This window comes from Notamacropus eugenii, chromosome 5, assembly GCF_028372415.1.
Source record: "Notamacropus eugenii isolate mMacEug1 chromosome 5, mMacEug1.pri_v2, whole genome shotgun sequence".
In the NCBI taxonomy this organism is placed as follows: domain Eukaryota; kingdom Metazoa; phylum Chordata; class Mammalia; order Diprotodontia; family Macropodidae; genus Notamacropus; species Notamacropus eugenii.
Window position 1 is genome coordinate 82680782 of NC_092876.1, and position 22682 is coordinate 82703463.

The 22682-nt window shown below is 43.3% G+C and overlaps 1 protein-coding gene across 1 annotated transcript in view; it reads left to right on the forward strand.

Annotated features, from left to right (window-relative positions):
* Positions 1–15704, forward strand: part of GRIK3 (glutamate ionotropic receptor kainate type subunit 3) — a 316008-nt gene extending 300304 nt beyond the window's left edge. Inside the window, exons 14-16 of the mRNA XM_072610019.1 lie at positions 6979–7201; positions 8125–8375; positions 8875–15704. Coding sequence (XP_072466120.1) covers positions 6979–7201; positions 8125–8375; positions 8875–9069 — 669 coding nt within the window. The 3' untranslated portion in view covers positions 9070–15704. The remainder of the gene's footprint in view (positions 1–6978; positions 7202–8124; positions 8376–8874) is intronic.
* The last annotated feature ends 6978 nt before the right edge of the window (positions 15705–22682 follow it).

Here is a 22682-nt window from a genome sequence, read left to right on the forward strand (position 1 = left end):
CTCCAAGATTTCTTTCAAACTTCATCATTAGTTTTTTCAGGACAGGGACTGTGTCTCTTATTCACCTTTGATTTCAGCCTTGAGCATAGACCCCTGTTTAATAAATGGTTAACAAGTAGATGAATGAATGAATGGGTGAACAAGTACCTCCTACCCTAGGTCAGGTTGAAATAGTCTCCTGGTGGTCCACTGAAGCCTTGAACTAATTTTCTCAGCCCATTGGATAGAGAGCTAAGCCTAGAGTCATGAAGACCTGAGTTCAAATGTAACCTCAGGTACTAGCTCTGTGACCTTGAGCAAGTCAGTTAAACTCTGTCTGACTCAGTTTCAACTGTAAAATGGAGATTGCACCTTTCAAGGTTGTTGTGAGGATAAAATACAATAATATTTGTAAAGTGTCAACATAGTTCTTGGCACATAATAGTCACTTAATAAATGCTTGTTCCATTATTTCCCCTCCCTTTTTCCCTGTACTTTGTCTCATGGTCAGAATCTCTTGAATTAGTCTGTCTCCAGAAATTTCATACTTGGGTTCACACCCTGCTGCCATCCTTCAGCTCCAACTGTGAACTCTGTTTCTTCCTTCCATCTTCCTCACTCATTTGTCCACCCTCTTGTGACATTTCATATTCCTTACCCTAGAACCCTATCAGCCAGAATTCATCTATGCTCTTTAATGTTCTATCTCCTGTCGGACAGCCAAGTGCTGGCCCATCATGACATTAGCATTCCAGAAACCTAAGTCTGAATCACTCTTATAAGTATCATTTATCTACAGTAATAAGAGGTATACATGGAATCACAGAACCATGGAAAGGGGTCTCAGAATGCATAACATAAAATATGAGAGCTGGGAAAAATGTTAGAATATCAAATGTCAGAACTGGATGAGAGCCCTTAGAGCAGCAATTCCAAGCTATTTGGTTTCAGGACCCTTAAAAATAATTGAAGACCCCAAAGAACTTTTGTTTATGTGGGTTGTATCTGTCAATATTTACCATCTTAGAAATTTAAAATGATAAATATTTAGAACATTAATTTACAAATTCACTTAAAAGTAATCATAATAAACTCACTATATGTTAACTTACATAACATATTTTATGTAAAATAACTATATTTTCCAAGATGAAAAAATTGTGGGAAGCTTGGCATTGTTTTACATATTTTTGCAAATCTCTTTAATGGCTGGCTAGAAGACAGCTGGATTCTCATATCTGCTTCTGCATGCAATCTGTTGCAAGGTTGTTTTGGTTGAAGCATATAAAGAAAATCCGGCCTCACATAGATATGTAGTTGGAAAAGGGAAGAACATTTTATTAGGTAAATTATGTCAATATTTATGAAAATAGATTTGACCTGATGGAACCCCACCCCCAAAGGGTCTTAGCAACCTGCAGAAAGCATCAGATCACCTTTTTAGAACTGCTGCCATAGAGCATAGAATGTCAGAGATGAGAGAAGCTTTAGAATCTCAGAACATTTCAATTCAATAAGAATTCATTAAACATCTACTGCAGTCAAATCTGTGTGCTAGTACTGAGGATAGTATGAATGCCAACTTTCAAGAACAGTAAGGAGGCCAGTTTGGCTGGAATATGAAGGAGATTAGTATAAAATAAGTCTGGGAAAATAGGTTGAAGCTAGATCTGTCAGGGCTTTAAACACTAAGCTGAGGAATTTGCCTATTATTCTAGAGACTATAAGGAACCACACTGAAGATACTTCAGCTCAGGAGTGACATCATCAGACATTGTCTTTAGAGAGATTGTTTTGGCAGTTGTTTTAAGTATAGATTAGGGAGGCAAAAGGCTGGAAATAGGGGGACTAATTAAGAAACTATTATAATAGTCAAGATAGGAGGTGATGAGGGCCTCACTAGAATAGTAGTCGTGTGTGAAAAAGTGTATGGGTAAAAGAGATGTGATCATGGTAGACTGGAAAAGACTTGGCAATTGGATATGAGAGTTGAGGGAGAGTAAAGAGTAAAGGATGACTCTAAGATTGAGAATGTAGACAACTAGAAAGATTGTGTAGAGAACTGGAAAGAGGAGAAAGAGAGGATAAGGAAAGAGTGTAGACATCAAAATAATATAAAATTGGGTTAAAATAAATTTAAAAAATAAAATGATAAGAACAAAAAAAGAAGGATGGTGGTGCCCTCAACAGAAACAGGAAAGCTTAGAAGAACTTTCTGGTTAGGGAGGAAAATAATGAGCTCCATTATTGATACGGTGAATTTGAGATGTCAGTATGGCTGCACTGCAACTGGTGATGTGGTCCTGGAGAGAGCGAGAGAGAGAGAGAGAGAGAGAGAGAGAGAGAGAGAGAGAGAGAGAGAGAGAGAGAGACCGAGAGAGAGAGAGAGAGAGAGAGATTAGAGCTGGATATGGAGATTTAGAATTCGTCTTACATAGAATCTAAAGTTACAACATGTTCAAGAAAGTTTAGAGTCATTGGATTCAGCAGCTAAAAGATCATTACTGATGTGAGATGGAGAAGTTTTAGTGAAGTGATGGTTTGAGAAACCAGATTGAAAGACATTAAAACAGAAGCGGGAATTGAAAAGGTATCAAGGATTGTAAACAGCTCTTTCTGGGACTTTGGCAGTGAGTGGGAAAAGAGATGTTTAATAATGGGGATTAAGAATGGATGAAAATAGTGGGAATAAGATATTTTTAAAATGTATTTTATTTATTTCATTAAGTATTTCCCAATTACATATTTTAAAATTTACATTCCTTTTCAAAATTTTTGAGCTCCAAATTCTCTCCCTCCCTCTCATCCCTCCCCCACCTTTTGAAAAAACAAACAATGTGATATCAGTTATACATGTAAAATCATACAAAGCATATTTTCATATTAGCTGCATTGCAAAAGAAGACAAACAAAAAGTAAGAAAAATAATTTTTTAAAAAGTATGCTCCAAGCTACACTCAGAGTTCATAGGTTCTCTCTCTGGAGGTAGATAGTATTTTTCATTATGAATCATTTGGAATTGTCTTGAATTATTTTCTCGGTCAGAGTAGCCAAGTCTTTTGCAGTTGGTCATTGTTACATTGTTACATCATTGCTGTTACTATGTACAATGGGTCTGCTTACTTCACTTTGCATCAGTTCATATATGTCTACCCAGATTTTTCTAAATCACCCTGCTTAGCATTTCTTATAGTACAACAAGGAATAAGAAGCTTTTAAGAAAGGAGAAAGCTGGGGATATTTTTAGGAAGAGATGATGAAAATGAGTTTGTGAGATGATATAAGAGCAAGTTTCTGGAGGTGAAAGGAAATGGGATCAAGGGCAAAATAAAGGGATGGTGAGTAAAATATCTATGCAAAGGAAGAGACAATGGGAGTAGCATAAAGGAGGTTTGAGGCCTGGAGCACAAGAAAATAGGGAGTTCATGCCAGAGGACCTCTGTTTTTTTTTTTTAATGAAGTAGGAGGCAAGATGCCCTGCTAAGGGGGGAATGACATGATGCCTCACTGGGTGACCTCTCTGGGTGCTTCTGCTCTAGGCTACATCATCCAGGCTATTTATTGACCCAAGTTTCCAGGGAAATGAAGCAATGTGAAAATCACAGCATCTTTCATGAGATTGGCCCACCACATCCTGCAGTTGCATAAAAGTCACATACATGAAATGGTGAAGGCAATCACACAATAAAGTTCATCAAGTACATGTATTTTATGCATGAGGAAACTGAGTTTAAGTGACTTGCCCAAGGTTAGACAGCTAGGAAGTGTCCGAAGCTGAATTTGAACTCAGGTCTTCCTGATTCTGGGTCCAACATTCTCTTCATTACACCATCCAGACTCTTTGGAGTAGCCATGCAGGCCTCTTGAGTATGGTTGAACAGAAGGGTTATAATGGGCATGTTCTGAAGTCCCTTCCATTTCCTGTTATCCTAAAAAATGAATCTGTCACGCAGTCAATAATCATTTACTAAAGATAAATCAGGCATTAATGAGAGCCAGGAAGCATGATAAGAAAGGTAAAAACAGCTCCTGCCCTCAAAGAGTTCACTATCTAATGGGAGAGACAACATGCAAACAACAATGTACAAAGAGAACATGTAGAGGATAAACAGGAGATAGTTAATAGAGGGAAACCCTAGAATTCCTGTGCTCTGTCAATTGTCCCAACTACAAGGAATATTGGTCAGGAGGTACTTGTTGCTCTTTTATCTATTGTCTCAATCTGTTGTCTAGGTAGATAGGTAGATAGATAGAGATTATAGATACGTAGATATAGGTATATGCATACATATATGTGTATAAATATATAACTATGTTTCAATTGGTTTCCTTTGCAATCCTATGTATTCTATTTTATGCATTTAAAAAATATTCTGAGAGTGGGTTCCTAGGCTTCACCAGACTATCAAGTGGATCCAAGAAACAAAAATGGTTAAGAATTATTGAACTAGGGAGTGGCCTATGGTGAACTGGGCTTCAGATTCAGCATGGTCAATGGGGAAACATACTGTCTATTTCCTTTTCCTGGAGCATTGTGGATATGACTCAGGCCATGTTAGGCTCCCCAGAAGATTCCAGGGGTCCTTGATTAGGGAGCTCTGGAGCAATATGTTTGTCTTTGAAGTGTCTGTGCCTCAGGAAGAGGACTCTAAGTGACAGTGTAGCCCCTTCCCATCCATCCCCTGCTTCTGTGCCTCAGCCCAATCTAAATCCCTCACCATCTTGGAGACATTAGCCATCTGAGCAATCTGTATTTGCAGACCTCAAATGTCTGGGGTCTTCTCGTTGATTCAAGACACATCACCTCCTAGCATCCCTATGCTCTTCTTACTGGCAGGCTCAGCTGTCCATCAGCATTGAACCAGCCTCTTGTTCCATAGCAATTGTAAATATCAGTGGTCTAATGATTGGCAGCTCTAAGGCTAGTAACATTAGTGGAAAGTAGGAAAGGAAGGGGTCCCCTCCCCCTATATTTCTGTGTGACCTGTTAATAAATCCTCTGGGGAGTTCTAAGTATGTACAAAATCTCCACAAATAACCCTGGTCCTGCAAAGCACATGTGCACTTTGTGTGGGAGGATGGAGGTATGAGTGGAACCTTCAGCGATCAAAGTCAATGTCATGTGTCACCAGGCTGGATACATATGCAGCCTGAGAAACTGGGATCTTAGGCACACAGATGCAGACAGACAGGGGTGGACAAAACTAAAAGCAGATAGGGGGGTGGTGGTTAAATCCAGGGTCAGAGTGTGTGACTGATCTCCCTGGTCCCAGTGAGAGCAAAGTGGAGAGTAAAATGCATTGTTTCCAGAATGATTTGAGCTCCTTTGAGAAAATATAAATGCAACCAACCTTCTATTACCTGACAGAGGGAAGCAGTCATCTGGATAATCCCAGACTCACTTCCCTTTGGCTTCATATTGTACTCTGTGAGTTCCCACACAGTGGTCTCACCCTCTTGGTTGTGACTGCTTTCTCCCCATTAGACCAGGGACTTGCAATCCTGGTCCTTCCTGGTGAGGGAGGGAGGAAATCAGGAAAGGAGTAAGAGACAGGAAGCTAGGCTGTGATTACAAATCCACTGTGGATCACCAAGGCAACTGTAGAATCATAGACTAGCAGAGGTCAAAGGGACCACAGCTCATCTCGTCCTACGCCTTCAGTTTACTGATGAGGGAATGGAAGTTCAGAGATGGAAGATGGACTTGCGCAAGGCTGCACAGCCAGTTAATCATAGACTAAAACTCCCAATCTGGCCCAGGCCATTTTTGCTGACTCCTGTTGTCTCCTGAGTTGCCATTGGTTGAGAGTCTGGTAGATACTGAGAGGTGGTGGGAGGTTGAATGAAGCTGTGCTGGGTGAAGTCTTAGTAGGATCCCACTGCCTCTATATCCTGATCTTTCCTGGAGTCTCAGTACCCTTGGGTGGAGACCAGCCTCCTTAGAGGGATACTCCTCCAGGTAGTGAGAACAGCTGCATGGAAGAGCCTGCAGCTGAGTCTTTCCTCTCTCCCTTTTGACTTTGTTGCATTCTCTCTCCCTCCTCCCTCCTCTCTCTTCTTCCTTCATCTTTCCTCATTCCTTCCCTTCCCTTGTTCTCCCTTGTCTCTTCTCCATCCTCCCTCTTACTTACTGTACTCTCTTCTGACTCCCTTCCTTCCTTGCTTTCTCTCATCCCCCCTCTCTCCTTCTTCTTATGACTGCCCTCCTTTCCCCCCTCTGACTCATCTCTCTCCACTGTCGTCCATCCTCTCTCTTACTCTCCTCTCTTCTTCCTTCCTTCCTCCTTCACTACCTCCTTTCCTCTCTCCTTCCTTTCTTCTTTCATTCCTTTCTTTCTTCCATCTCTTTTCCTACTTCCCTCCATCTCTTCCTTCTTTCCTTCCTTCGTTTTCCTCCTTCCCGCCTGCCTGTCTTTCTCCCTCTCTCCTCTCTTCTTTTCCTCCCTCCTGTAACTATCCTTATTTCTGCCTCATCTCCTTCCCTTATCATTCATCTTCCCTTCTCTGACCTCTGTCTCTTCTTCTACCATCCTTCATCCTTCCCTTCTTCTTCTCCCACTCCTTTGTTATGCCTCCATTCTCCCTTTCTTACTTTTTCCTCTCTTCTGACTTCTCTTTCCTTCTTTCCTCATATTCCCTTTGTTTCCTTCTCCTCTACTGCCCTTTCTAATCTGACTTCCTTCTTTTCTTCTTTCCTGCTCCTCTCTCAATCTTTCCTCCATCCTTCTTTCTTGTTCTCTCTTCTCTTCTAACTTCCCTCCTTTATCCCTTGCTCTCCTTCCTCCTCCTTCCTCATTCCCTTCCTCTTCCTCCTTTTCTTATTCTTCTCCCTCCTTTTACTCCCCCAATTCCTTCTTTCTTCATCTCCTATGTCCTCCTATTTCTTCCCTGCATTGAATTATTTCTGTCTTTTCCATTTATACTCCTTCAATGCCTCCCATGATCCCCTAACCCCCTCCTTCCCTCTTTCTATTGCTGCCTTGGTGGCGATGCTCCCAGAAATCCAAGATTTCCACATTCGAGAAGATGTGGGCATTTATGAGCAGCAAACCCTCAGCCCTGGTGAAGAATAATGAGGAGGGCATCCAGAGAGCCCTAACAGCTGACTACGCCCTGCTCATGGAATCCACAGCCATCGAGTACATCACTCAGAGGAATTGCAACCTCACCCAAATTGGGGGCCTCATCGACTCCAAAGGCTATGGGATCGGCACACCCATGGGTAAGTGGGTATCCAGTCCCCACCACTACCCCTCACCAAAGAGGAAGCTGCCCATCATTCACAGTCCAGACAAGGGACTATGGGGAAAGAAAAGGAGAAAGATGACTGGCCTGGGATCACATATCTAGGTAACTTGCTTGGAGGGCTGAAATTACTACTGCCTAGAGATGAGAGTGAGTTTAAAGACCTCAAGAGGTCTTTTCTAGACTGAGAAGTTTCCTTCCTTGTCAATAGTGTGAAGTAGGAAGGGGCCATTAGGCTCGTGCTTGCATCCTCCTCTGCAGCACTGTGGGGCTCTCTGCCTGTATCTGAGCAATGACTTGACCATATGATCCACTGACCCATAGTAGCTCACTTTTATACTGGGTGTTCTCATCCATTCTCGCAAAGGATCCTCCCAACAGCTCTGGGTGGGAGTCAAGTCAGGGATTACTATCCCCATTTCTGAGATGTGAAAACTGAGGAAATCAAAGAAGTTACTTACTCAAGGTAACACAGCGGCAGAATTTGAAATTCAAATCCAGGTCTCCTGGTGCCTTAGACCAGGGTTAATGTGCTCAGGGGAGACAGCTAGAGATGATCACCTTACCCAGCAAAGGCCCTTTCCCTCCTCTCCCAATTTCAGTAACATATGTGCATCCACAGATAATAGCTGATGGTGCACTGATCTGGATCTGGAGTCAGAAGATAGGTAGTTCAAGTCTCTGTCACTTATCTATGTGACTGTGGACAAATCACTTGCCTTCCCTGAGTCTTGGTTTCCTGGTCTGCCTCTCTGGGCTGAGACAATGCCTACAGAGACGGGAGCTTTGGCTGTGGCTGCTGTTGCTGTTGCTTTACCTACAAAGAGGTCCCATGCCAGGTCGGGAGGAGGCTGGGTACTACTCTCCCTGACTGGGCTTTATTCTTGCCCCCTTCCCAAGGCTCCCCCTACAGGGACAAGATCACCATTGCTATCCTCCAGCTCCAAGAAGAGGACAAGCTGCACATCATGAAGGAGAAATGGTGGCGGGGGAACGGCTGCCCGGAGGAAGAGAACAAGGAGGCTAGCGCCCTGGGCATCCAGAAGATCGGGGGCATCTTCATTGTGCTTGCCGCAGGGCTGGTGCTCTCCGTGCTGGTGGCTGTGGGCGAGTTCATCTACAAACTCCGAAAAACAGCAGAACGGGAACAGGTAATCCCCTCCCCGAGGAGGTGTGGGTGAGAGGGTGTGCTTGAGACTGAGCAGAGTTGGGCTGAGGGGAGAGGGTCAGGGGAGGGAAAAGGATTTAAGGAGGATCAGAGCTGAGCAGGACCTTAGAACACAGAATGTCAGAACTGGGAGGGGTCTTAGAACACAGAATGTCAGAGCTGAGCAGAACCTTAGAACACAGAATGTCAGAGCTGGGAGGGCCCTTAGAACACAATATCAGAGCTGGGAGGGTCCTTAGAACACAGAATATCAGAGTCAGGAAAGACCTGATAATTCAAACAATCCAATCTACTCATTGAGAGGGTCAGGCAGGGAAGCAGACACATCCAAGATCACACAGTGAGCTAGTTAGTGACAGAACTGAGACTAGAATCTTGGTCTCTTAACTCCTTCAAAGAGAAAGATACTACCCGAAGTATAATTCTGCCCTCTGTACCATACAGGGAATAACAGCAAGCCTCCTCCTCCCTCTTCCTTCCAGCGTTCATTCTGCAGCACTGTGGCTGACGAAATCCGATTCTCCCTCACCTGCCAGCGACGGGTCAAACACAAGCCTCAGCCACCAGTCATGGTCAAAGCCGACGCTGTCATCAACATGCACACATTCAATGACCGTAGACTCCCGGGCAAGGACAGCATGACCTGCAATACTGCACTGGCACCAGTATTCCCCTAGGGCTGGGGCAAGGGCCAGGGGCTGGCAAGAGGCAGCTCCTTCAGGGCAACAGATGGGGACAGAAGGAAAGATCCCCCTTCTAAGTCTGCGGGCAGTGAAGGAAGCTGGCCCCACTCCCACTTGCCCACCTACAATGAACCTACCAGACCCCAGCCTGTGGTTTAGGGGATTGGGTGGGTAGTAGGTGGGGCCTTCTTGTTTGACTCTCTAAAGCAGAAGAGGCAAAGATGAAGAATGCACATGCGCACACGCACACACACACACACACACACACACACACACACCTCCTTCAGGCTGAACACTCCCCATCTTCTTCTAGACAGAGATTCATACAGTGGACCCTCTGGTGACATGAGGGCTCTGTACCAGCAGCCTTCTGGGGGATTTCAAGTCTCCATGTTTAAAACTCTGTCCCATGGGCTTCCAGGAGCATGGCAATTTTAAAAAGTAGCCATTTTGGTCAAGGGGAAATGGCCATCAGTATGGACAGATGGATACCTACACAAACCCAGGACCAATGGCCTGGAAAGAAGCTTCAGTTGTACATTGACTGCTGACTTCATCCTGAGTAGCCAAGAGGATTGAGGCCCATTGGTCTTAGACAGGGTTCCATGTTGGTGGTGATGGAATGGCCCAGGAAGAAGCAACATTTTGAATTCCTTATCGATGAGACACCTATTTTTGTAATGGACTGAGAAAACCAGGGTAGAAGGAGGAAACCACAATGAATTCTTCAACAAGCTATTCCAGGCCCAAGGGACAGACGTCTTATTGCCCCTCTTCGAGAAAGGTCCAGAGACTCCAGCCACCAGTCCTTGCCTTCCAAAGCCAGGCAGGAAAACAAACATCACAGAAAAAGCAAATGGCTCTTGATTGGGACTACCATGCTATTGCCAGAGTCAGGCTGACATTCATGTGGAGCTTGAAGGTTTTGTTGATCATGTTCTGCCTCCTTTGACACTGACTCTTTTCTATCTGCCTCCCTCTGTCCTCTTGGGAGGACAAATGAGGAAGAAATGAGCTCTTGGCCCAGGCTAACAAGGAAGCCAAAACTCATTTTTTCAGAGCGTAGATGAGCCTTGGGCTAGACAGCATCATGTAGAAGCTGACATCTGGCAATATGGAGAGGACAAGTGGTTGAAGAGATGACCACAAGAGGCCCTGACCCTCAGGACCTTTCAGAAACTATGAGCTTGTTTCCAATGGCAATTCTGGGCAATGTCTCATCTCCCTAGGGTGGGAGAGGGAAACTGTGCCTAGAAGCATTAACCAAAGACCCCACAAGGTGGCCTCCATCCAGGTCACCCCTCAACTCCTCTCTTCATTCCCCCTGGAGTGGTGGGGACATTGTGGTGCTTTGGGGGACTGGCCAGAGAAGTGGGCAATGGGGAATGCCGGAAGGAACAAAGTGTCCTTAAGGAAGGCATGATTTGGCCTGAGAGTTTCTCTTGTCAAACAGGAGGATTGCCCTACATGGAGGGCATCCATCAGGTTGGGGGACAAAGTGGAGGCTCCAATACCTGGCTCAAACATGATGTTTCAGTCTTGCCCTAGCCTCCCAGCTCTGCTGAAGTGACCTTGTTATTGAGAAGCTAAGTTTAATGCTTGGGGGCTTCTTAGAGAAAAAAAGGAGTTTCCAAATTCTCCTATCCCTCTCTCAGTCGCTATGAAAGTGAGCAGACTTCTGTGTTCTGAGGATGACCCTATGGTTCTGGAATTAGACAGGGCCAGGCCAAGAGTGCCCCCATGCACTACAGCATAAAGTACAAGAGTACCCTCTCTGTAGCCCATGGACTGAGGGACAGACCCAGTGCCTGCTTACAGGGTCACCACATGTCCCCAGCTCTGACTGGGTAGGCAATGTTTGGGCTGGGCCGGCCTGATTGACCCTGCACTATAGCCAAATCCATTCACTGATAAGACAAGCCATGATGTAATAGAGTTTCTTGGTGTATGTGTATATGCACACAGATGTGTCTAGCTAATGTCAGGAATGGGGAAGAACAATTAGTAAGTCAGAGTTGTGTTTATACTTCTTTGTTGAAGGAGATGCTTTCTAAGAGTCTGGATTACAGGTGCCAGCGGGTGAAGGGCATGAAGGTGTTGACCGAGTCTAAGCCAAATGCTTTGTTATTAACTCATGGTCCCTCATTTTACTATTTTTTCAGTGAATTAACAGGACCTTAAATACAGACTTGTCTAATTGCTCTTACCTTTGTGGTTATTAGCTACTATTCATCATTAGAATATATTTCATAGAAGACACGCATACACAGCCATATAGAAAATGGGTGTGTGTACAAAAATATATTCTCACAACAGTGTGCAGAAAGCACTTCAAGAGAGATGATTCGTGTGTGTGGCATTTCTATGGAAGAAATAAGAATAGTCACAGCAGTTACAGCTCTTTTAGGCAAATCTTCCTAAAGCAGTAAGGTGTTTCTGGTCTTCTTTGCTGGCACAGAATGATGCCCCCTTCCTGGTCAGGTCTCATGTACTTACATGTTAGGGTTGATATCCTAGATCCGAGGATCATAGATTTAAAGCTAGAAGGAAACTCAGGAGCCTACATGAGGAGTTTGCTGGCATGGGCCAGCAAGGATGAATGGCGAATGTTCAGTATTCCCTGTAAACTCTAACATCTGAAAACACCATGGCAGAGATACACTAATATCTTATCAAGAAAGACACAACCAGGAAAGAAAAGTGTATCTCCACCTGAAGGAGTGTTTCTTAGTGCTAGGGTTTGGGGGGCATATTGGATATGAGCCAGATCATTAGAGTAATGTCAGGATAGGGGTTGTAACTTATCTACACATGATTAAAATATTAAGAGACAGTTAAACATTCCAGTTTGCTGGTAGAAAAACCCAGGTTGGGACAGGCCTCTCCTCTTGGCTACTTGTCCCCACATCAGTCTTTCCTCCAAGGTTTTTGAAGCCACCATCGATCTCCCATCATCCAGCTATTGTTCTATACTTTCTTGACCAAACTGGCCACTTTGGCAAAAGGCAGTGAGATAAATTCCCCAGAGGCTGCCTCCCCTTCTCTCTCTCTCTCCTTCCCTCCCTCTATCTCTCTGTCCCTCTCTGTCTCTGTCTCTGTCTCTGTCTCTCTCTCTCCTCTCTCCCTATCTCCTTTCTCTCTCTCTCTCTCTCTCTCTCTCTCTCTCTCTCTCTCTCTGTCTCTCTCTCCTCTCTCTTCTCTCTCTCTTCCTTTCTCACTCTTTCTCCTCCTCCTCCTTGTCCTCGTCCTAACACTGCCTGCCATGCAGAACTCCTCTTATTTGGACTGATGTGGAAGATCCAAGGAAGGTTTCTTTATTGAGCTTGCTGTATCAGCCCAGCCTCAAGAACATCTCCAGGAAAGAAAAGCCCTCCCTCAGCTAGTAGCCTGGAGGAAACAGCCCCTTCTAGGGACAAGAAAGGCCTCTTCCTCAGTGGAGCCACATGGCTGCCTCCTTCAGAAAGAATACTAAAAGCCTGAGCCCCAACAGTCAGGAGGAGAGTTGGCCTAGTTTGAGGATGTGCTGAGAGATTAGCCATCATGGTATCCAGGAGCTGTGCCCTTTCCCTAAACACAGAGGGAGGCAGAGACTAAACACAGCTGTAGACTGGCCAGTCCCTGGTTGGGGGCTTTTTACTCCCCCACTTCATTCTCTTCCTCTTTCTCCTTTTTTTTTTTGGTTGGGAAGCCATTGGGGTGGGGGGGAAAAGCATTTACTATTCAGGTTTTCTGCAAATGCTCCTCCATCACACAGTATGAAGTAGCTGATCCCTTCCCCCAGATGCTCCAGCTGTGCCGGCAGACATCTGGAGTTAACCCAGCTGCCTTCAGCAGCAGAACCTCCTCCTGGTGCCCTTCGCCCAGACCCTCCTCTTAATGCTAGTCTGAAGACAGCAGCAGTGGGTCGATGTTTCATTTACAGTCCTTGGGCATTGCTTCGGGAGAAGAGACAGCAACTCTCAAAACTTTTCTTTGGTAGAAAGCAAAGTTCTGTACAATATATATATATATATGAATGTACAAAGAGATATATATACGTATATATACTGTATATATATATGCACAGTGTATATATACTGCGTAGTACATGTGTATATGTAACCCTCCTCACACGCATGCTCACATGCCTATGCGTGTATACATACCACACATACACACATGCACGCACACACATACATACAGTGTATATATAATATGGCCAGTAAATCTTGGGTGATGGTGATCCAAGGACCTCCAAGGAGTATTTCTTGCCCAGATACCTGCAGACCCTTCCCAGATATATTCTGGGAAACATGGAGGCTGCAAATGATGAAAGGCCAAGGGCAGAATCCACTAGATTGAGGGGGTGAGTCAGGCACTTTGGGGAACTAGACTCAAGAGAGAGAAATAGGGAGATCGACTCCCACTCAAGCGAGTGCATAGGCTACATGTGGCTCCTGCTTTTTCTCCTTGCCCCTTTCTTTCCCCATTTTCTTCCTCCCCACTCCCTTCCACTTGCTGTTCACTCCTGGCCATGTCTCTGTCACCTTCTCTTGTCTTCTGGGTCCCTACCATTACTGTAGTTGGGACTCTTGTGGTGCAGGAGAAGGTCTCCAGGGACCTTCTATGGTTTTCCTCATTCCCAGTCTTGGGGTGTGGCTAGGAAAAGACAGACTTGTGATGGTCTGACTGAGATGTATCCTTCTGTGATGTGGCCTCTTAGCATCTCAGGACTATCGGTAATGGGCTGGGCATAGGTTGGGCAGGGAGTGATAACTAAAGAATTTCTGGTCAACCTTATCTTCTTGTGATCAGCTGGAAGATGTGAGGGGTCTGGTACTCCTATCATTCTTGTCCCATATTCATGCACACAACCCAACCCCACCCCAATACACAGACACACACACACACACACACACACACACACACACCACATACACACCCCCTATTGGTTAAAAAAATCTTTTAAATGCATAAACTCTTTCTGGCTACTCCATGTAATCTCAAGATGCTAACCCAGGGTTGTCATGCCAGCTGAGGAGAAACCCCAAACCAGAGGTGTACCCTATCTACCCCATGCCTTTCATATTAGAACTCAGAACTGACCAGGGAAGTCTTGAGGCCTACAGTGAAGGCTCCCAATCACCAGCAGGACAGTGGTAGACCTGGGGATGGGAACAGAGGACTGATCCTTGCTCAATTCCACTCCCATTTTTCAGTCCTTCATTGATCCTAAGGTCAAACTTCCTTCTGCCTCTTATGTATGGGGGAAGGGGGTGGCACATCATCCAATTTCCTCTGGTGCCCCCAGGGTGGGGTCTCTCCATCGCTAGTAGGATTTGAGCTTTGATAGGAAGGACAGTCCATCCCCTTGTTCACTAGAATCCCAACTGTGCATCACAGAATTTCAGAGAGCACTGGAAAGGAACAGACAGCTGCCTATAGAATCAGCCCAGACCAAGGGAACAGCCTGGATAACGTAAATGCTCCCCAAAGCCATATGCTGGACATGGCACCACCTCACACAAACTCAACACAACAAAGCACAGTAACTATATGTGAAATACCACACTGACAGGTTAGCCCCCTCCCTCTCCCTCTCTCATTCCTCCCACACCCTCTTCCTTTTCCCTCTCTATCCCCATCTCTCCCTTTTCATCTTCCCTCTTTGTCTATCTCAATCTTTCTTTCTCTCTTCCCTCATTTTTCCTCTTCCTTTCCCTCTTTCTTTTTTTCTTTCCCCTCCCTCCTCTGCTCCTTCCTTTATGCCTTTCTCTGTTTCTGTCTCCTTTCTCTTCACCTTCTTCCCTGTGTATGTGTCTCTATCTTCTTTCTGTCATCTCTTCTCCTCTCCTCTCCTCTTCTCCATCTCTCTCTCATCAGCCCCTTTCATCTCCCCCATACCCAGTCACTAGTCTCTTTCTAGGCCATTCAACCTCCCTCCCCTTCCCTCAGCCTCCCTGGACCTCCCCAGTTTCTTACCAGTAATATCTGCCTTTCCTGTCTTGGTGGGACAGATTTTGGTTGGTTTCCCTCCTCTGCCCTTTGGTCAGGACTCTCTGGGTTTGAGGCTGCCCCTAAACCTTCAGGGAGGTACAAAGAAAAAAATCTTTAGTAAGCCAAGGTTCAGAGGCCCTTGATGAGAAGATCTGAGAGTTCTACCAGGTCTCAATTGGTCCACCTTGACCTTGCTCCTGGGCACGTTGACAGTAAAATATGGTAAGAACCACCTCCTGGCTAGGTCTCCCTGGATGGGCCCTTAGGGATCAAATACATGCTTCTGTCATCCAATGGGATCTGGCCCAAAGCTCCTGGGTCTGCCTTTCCCTGGCTCACTCACTCGCTTGCTAGCTAGCTTGCTCACTCTCTCACTGGCTCTTACACCCCCCAGCTCCTGCCAAAGGGCCTGGCCTGAGCCTACCTTTTGTCCTTCCTTCACTCGATGGTCTCTGGGCCAATCAGGGGATGCCCTTTGTGGACATGCAGAATTTCTATGAATATAGTTTTTTGTAAACATTTTGTAACAATTTTGGTTTCATAGTAACTGTGTTACTTGCTAATCATTCTAGGCCCATGTAAATAAATTCCCCAAAATCTGTTTATTTCCTTTTTAAGACACTGTGAAATATCAAAGTACACAGTTTGCTGTTATGAAGTAATATGGTTTTAAATTTTAAATAATAAAAAAGATTTCTAGAAAATAGTCACACTTTGTTTGTTTCTTTGAGTTCTCTCCTGGAGAATTGGCTCTTCTGGAGTTGGGAACAAGCTAAGACTCCTATTCCCCCCATCAATCAATCGATCAATCCAACAAGTATTCATTCATTTATTAAGCACCTATGACAGCACTGGACAAATCCCTGGAGAGCTAAAGGAAAACAAAAATAGTCCCTGCCCTCGAGGTACTTCCATTCTAACAGGAAGACAATATGCAAATATCTAGGTACAAACAAGAGGAGGGAGAGACAGAGACAGAGACTGGGGGGCGGTGGGGGAGGGGGAGACAGAGACAGAGAAAGACAGAGAGAGAAAGAGAGACAGACAGAGAAAGCAATCTCAGAGGAAAGGCACTACACTAGCAGGGGGAATACTATGAAGGCTCTCCTTCAGAAAGGGGAATCTGAGCTGACTCTTGGAGGAAGTCAGAGTTCAACTACTCAAAAGTAACTTGCTCAGCCTTCCCCACACTCAGACCAGGAGTCAGATTTTCGAGGCTTTTTATCAGCCTTTAAAAAAAGAGGACAAGGCTAGGATTTATTTCTTTCCCAGTCCATTGCAGCTGCTCTGGGGAAGATTTTCCCAGAAGAGTCAGAGTAGGTCAATGATACTAAGTGCAACAGGCTTATTGAACTCTTACTTCACATAAGGAAAAGTAAGACCCAGGTGAGTGGTAGGGTTAAGAGTAGATCAGGATGGGGTGGGGAGGGGAGCGGAGAGAAGGCACAGTGATAGCACAGACGTCCAAGAGACAAGACTACAACAGCAGATGAGCAAGATGTTTTAGAAATTTAGCAGCCATCAGGGGAGTTCAAGCCTTGGGTTAAAATGATCTTGATGTCTTGGAAGGAAGATTAGTAAGGGGATTGACCATTGCAAAAGAGACACACCACACAGTCTCAGCTCTGGTCCCTCTTCTCAGGGCAGGAACACCTAGGCTATCCCACACAGCAAAGTCACTCCTTAGGTGCTTTAAAAGGGAGGGGCAGGGTGTGGTGCATCTGATTAGCTTCCTACCTCTAATGCCACCAAATGCTATGTGCCAGTGAGCTGGAGGAAGATTCTAAATAGAGAAGGTTCCAGAGAAAGGACAGGGTAGAGTGCCATGCAGAAGAGGGTTTGTAGTTTAGGGCAGATGTAACCAGTCTCAAGAAAGGGTAGTACCAGAAAACCAGAGGTTAGTTTTTCTCCCTTTATGCAGTCACAATTTCCCCTACCATAGGGGTTTGCAACTTGAGTTCTGTGAATTTTTTTTATGATACATATACAAATATATGTATATGTTGTATATACATATTATATTATATAATATATAATTATATAATTTTATATTTAATATAAATAATTTTAAAACTATATATAATTCTATTTTAATATAACTAGTTTTCTTTGTAACCTCATTTAATTTTATTTATTTAAAAACATGATTCCTCCACTGTCAGCCTCATCTGATGATTTCCCATAACATAGGGAGGACCCTGGGTTCTCCATGGCTAGACCATGTGGACAGGAGCTTTTTTGAGAAACTCTAGGACCAAACTGGAAAAGGTCCAAGTGAGACTCAATAATAAATTGTTCTCATACAAGTACCAGACTAGCTAGGTGTGGAGAGATTCATCATTGGAAAGCTAGTCACCAGAAGGATGAATATTTTGGCCACAGCAAATCATGAAATGGATTTTTTTTATATTATAATACAGAATCCAGCCCAGCCACTGACCACAGTAAACAGTTAACAAATGTTTGCAGAGTGGATGAAAGGTTTTAAAAAATAATCATTTTTCATGCAACAGCCTCATCGCCAGAAGGTTGCCCACCACGGGAGGAATTTGTTTTGGCTAAAGCAAAATTTCATGATGACCTATTACCAAGGCAGGGAGAGGCTGAGATATGAGTTGATGGAGGGGGTACCCACACTGATCCAAGGATCATTGATTTAGAGCTGAAAGAGACCTTAAAGTTCATTTAATCCAACCCCCCTTACTTCACAGATCAGGAAACTAAGTTTCCAAGAGGTTCAGTGGCAACCAGGTGGTATCGAATTGCAGAATTTTGGGAAGTTCACTTCTGAGAATCTAGAATCCTGTGACTGAGAAAGGATGAAAGGGCCAAATCTAACCAGGATGCCCTACTTTTCTGGCATTGTCTATCCTTTACTCCTCTCCACTCTCCGCTTCTCTCTCTCTTTATTCTCCCTTTCTTTTCCTTCCTCTCTCCCTACCCCTCTATTTCTCTCTCTCTCTCTCTCTCTCTGGCTCTCTTTTCGTCTATGTCTCTCTCCATCTCTGTGTGTGGGTCTGTCTATCTCTGACTCTGTCTCTCCTTGTCTGTGTGTGTCTCTCACTCTCTCTGTCTCTATCTCTCTTTCTCCTTTTCTATCTCCTCTTCCCCTGCCTCCCTCTCTCTCTGTTGCTTCCAAGCTTCTCCTCATATACAGACCACAGACAGAGCCTGCAACACGGGACATCTCATGGTTGTAAAGGAGCTGGGGGAGCAGCAAGAAAGAGCCCCAGGGATTCAGGTGTCTATCTGCAGCTCAATCAGGGTCCCACGAAGGGGAAGTAGGAGAACCACAGTTCTCCCCAATTGCACCGCACACCCCCCACCCGCAGCCTGGATGGCATCTCCCTGGGAAACGTTAGCAAATTGCTTAAAGAGCATCTGTCATTATAGAAACAAAGTTGCCCGCAATTTATTTATTTATTTATACTATTTTTACTGCAGTTTCATTATCTTATGTAAATGAGGCCACTGATGCCTTTGTGCAGGGTGGCCCACGCTGGGACTAGAACCACGCAGGGGAATTTATTACCAGCCTCTGCTTCCAGAGAGGATGGCAAAGATAAGAGGAAGCCTTGCATGGTGTAGAGATCACTAGCTGGGAAGGTCTTGTCGCCTGGGGTCAAGTCCCAGCTCTGTCATTTCCCAGATAGCTGACTATGTCCAAATCATATTTGCTCTCTGAACCTCAGTTTCCTCATCTGTAAAATGGGGAGCATAATAGTTACTCTATGTTTCTCACAGGGGTATTGGGAGATTTAAATGTGTATACATGGCTATTCAAATGGCTATTATTCTACTGTCATTGGTACCAAGGAGAAGCTTTACTCTCTACCCTCCCCGCCACCCTGACAAGGTTGAGAAAATAATTTTTTAGAAAAATGACAAAGAAAACAGTTCTTATTATTCTTATTAGAATGGGGGAAAGGAGATATATGCAAAATACATAAATATTGTAGAAATATTTTTTTGGAATTGTTCTTCCGCGTTTTTTCTGCATACACTATATATGTATGCAGAGAGAGAGAGAAGATGGAGAGAGAGAGAGAGAGATTTAATATACATCTCTGCCTCCTGGTTTTCCTGTATTCCTTCAAGCCCCATCTAAAATTCTATCTTTTTAAAATATCCTTTCCCAAACCCCTAAATTCCTGTGCCTTCCCTCTGCTAATTATCTCATATTGATACTGTCCATAACTTATTTGTATATATTTGCTTCTTGCTGTGAGCTCCTTGAGAGGATAGACTGTCTTTTGTCCCTTTTTGTATCATGCCTATATGTATGTATACATGTATGTATATGTATAACTCCTTTCAAAGAGATCTCATTTAAGGGTTGAGTCTATACTTGAACACCGATATACATAATACATATTTATGCATATATATGTACATAATAAGTAGTATAGCATTATGGGGTCAAGAAGACATGGGCTCAAGTAATGTCTTTGACACATATTGGTTACGTATGTATGTATATATGCATATAAATATGTACATGGATGTCGTGTAAGGATACATGAACATACGCACACATACACACACACACACACAAGAGACAGAAATATAGAGAACATGGTGCAGCAGACTGAGGGTTAGCCTTGGAATCAGGAAGGCCTAAGCACGGGCCTGATTCAAGTTAGTCTAATGCTTTAGACTTAGGATTAGAGGAAAAATGAGACCCCGGTAGACCATCTAACATTTAATAAAAAGTTTATTTAATAATAGTTTAGAAACAATATTTGGTAGGGATACAGCACAAATTCAGGCATACACAGCCTTCATCTCCACATGGAAACAGGTATGGTCACAAAGCTCTGTTGACTCCCATAGCAGTGGGATGTCGATCAAGTCTGAGAGGCCCTTGGACATCTCAAAGTTCTCCTGGTCTGGGCTGGACTGGGCTGGGCTAGGCTTTGGAGGCATTAGAAAACCAGGATGCTGCTTCACCAGCTTGAGTCAAGTCTTTAGGACAGTATCCCTGCTTTTTAGGAGAAGACTAATCCAACCTACATGACAAGGACCCTAGGAGGTGTTACTCAGGCCACAGATAAATCCTAACTTGCATGATCATGGGCAAAGTGTATAACTTCTCACATCCCCAGGCAGTTTTCTAAGACTGAATAACAGATGAGTGGCAGACGGAGTCTGCATGGGGAACCGCCACAGGTCTGGATCAAAAATATATACAGGTAAGTATGTATAGGACACTACAGCTATGTAGCAACTAACTCTGTCATCCATTCCCTTCCTCTCCTTCCTTTCCAGGGAAGGAGATATGTTGGCACTGCCACAGGGATCCTGTGAACTGCTTCCCTCAGGCAACACAACTCATTCTCAGGCAAACTTTGAAATAACTACCAGTTGGTGCAGCTAGGTGGCACAATGGATAGAACATCAGCTCTGGAGTCAGGAAGACATGAATTTAAACTTACTAGCTGTGTGACTCTGGGCAGGTCACTTAACTTCTGTCTTCCTCAGTTTCTTCATATGTAAAATAAGGATAATAATGGCACCTACCTTCAAGTGTTGTTTTGAGGATCAAATGAGGTGATATCTATAAAGTGCTTTTCAAAGCTCATTGAACTATAGCATTGCTAAATATTATTATCTCAGAGGACTCTTTTCCTCTAACTCTGAAGGATTCTCAAAGTATGCCCACTCCCTGGGTTCATCCCAGCCAACTTGCCCCATCTCCACCCCATCAAAACAGAAATATCCATGGTTTTCTTCCTTGCTTTTCAAAGTAATAGCTAATAACTAAATGAATTTGGGTTAATATAGAGAGACCTCTGGCAGCCTTCCTACATCACATAATTACCATTCAACAGTGAAGTTATAGAGGTAGTATCTTGTCTAACTCATTATCGACCCCAATTAAAGGTAGAGATTTCAGGTCAGATAGGCATGACATTTTAGGGAGGTAGTCCCAATCACACAAGTTATAGGCGGTTCCCATAAATAAGAGTATTAACACTCAGAAAAATAAAACTTCACAGACAAATGTGGAAAACCACTTGGTACCACTCAAAACCACCTCAATTCTCAATACAATTTGAAAGAAGGCTGATATTAACACTCTCTGAGCAGTTAAGTCTGACATGTGATAAACAGAACAAAACCTGGATCTTTCCATTCATAGGTGTCAGTTTTGGGTGATTATAGATTTTGAAAGGCAGAGACAACAGAACAAGATGCATGTAGACTGGGTTTTGTTTATTTTACTTTTGCGCTGCCTGGCACATAGTAAGCATTTAATAAATGTTTGTTGAATAATACTGGCATTTGTAATGGCCCTAAATAAGGAATTTAGTACTTATCCACCTAGGTTGATTTCTCAGCATGGTTTCTTAGGAATGGGTGACTAGGGCTAGAAAGGAAACTAGTCTTTGTGAACTGAAAGAAGGTTGATGTTGTGACTGGCAGGGAATGTTTGCAATTAAGCAGTTTTCAAAATCTATTTCAGTCCTATTCAACAAGTTTTTATTAAGACCAACACTATATTCCCTGTTCCACAGGACATCTTAAATTCATACCTGATCTCAATATCATGCCACAAAAAAAAGACAGGAAAGAAATTGATAATATATTTCTCATGGCTATGGGTAGGAGATCGATTAACCAAATAAGGGATAGAGACAATTACAAAAGATAAAATAATACATTTCAATTAAATGAAACTAAAAAGTGTCTGCACAAATAAAATTAATGCACGTAGGATAAGAAGGTATGCCTGCAAGTGGGAAAAATCATTGCATTATATTTCTCTGACAGAAGTTTGATATCTAAGACATATAAACAATTAATAGATACATGTAAGACCAATTACCAAATAGATAAATGGCCAAGAGTTATGAACAAACAATTCTAAAAAGAATTACAAATCATTAACAACCATATGGAAGAATGCTCCAAGGCAGTACTGTTAAGAGAAATGCAAATTAAAACACCTTTAAGGTTTTGTCTCACACCCTAATCAAAAATTACAAAGGTAGGTATGATCAATTGTGGCAAGTTATAGGAAGATAGGCACACTGATGCATTGTTGGTAGTTATGAATTAGTACAACCACTTTAGATGCAATTTGGAATTATGTGAATAAATTGATTAAAGTCTTCATATACTTTGACCCATAAATACCACTTCTACATTGATAACCCAGGGAAGCCAGTGGTAAGAAAAAAAATTCCCCATCTACATCAAAATATTTATGACAGCATATTTTGTAGTAGCAAAGAATTAGAAACAAAGTCAGGGCTTATCATCTGAGGAATTGCTAAGCAAATGAAGTGCAGAAATGTAATGGAATGTTACTTTGCTGTAAGAACAATGAACACGATAACTAGAGAGAAGCATGGGAAGGTTTACACGAACTGATGCAGAATGAAGTGAACAAAGTGAAAAACATAGACAATAATCACAATAACATAAACAAAAAGAAAAATCATAAAACAATCATAAATGACTATTGAAAAATTACAAAAAAACAAGCATGCTCCTAAAGAAGATAAAAAAAGATATTCTCATCTTTGCAGACATAGGATGTTGATGGGTATGGTATAATGTACATATTTTCATACAATTTCAATATATTGATTGGCTTTGCTGAATTTTTCTCTTTTTCTTTAAAA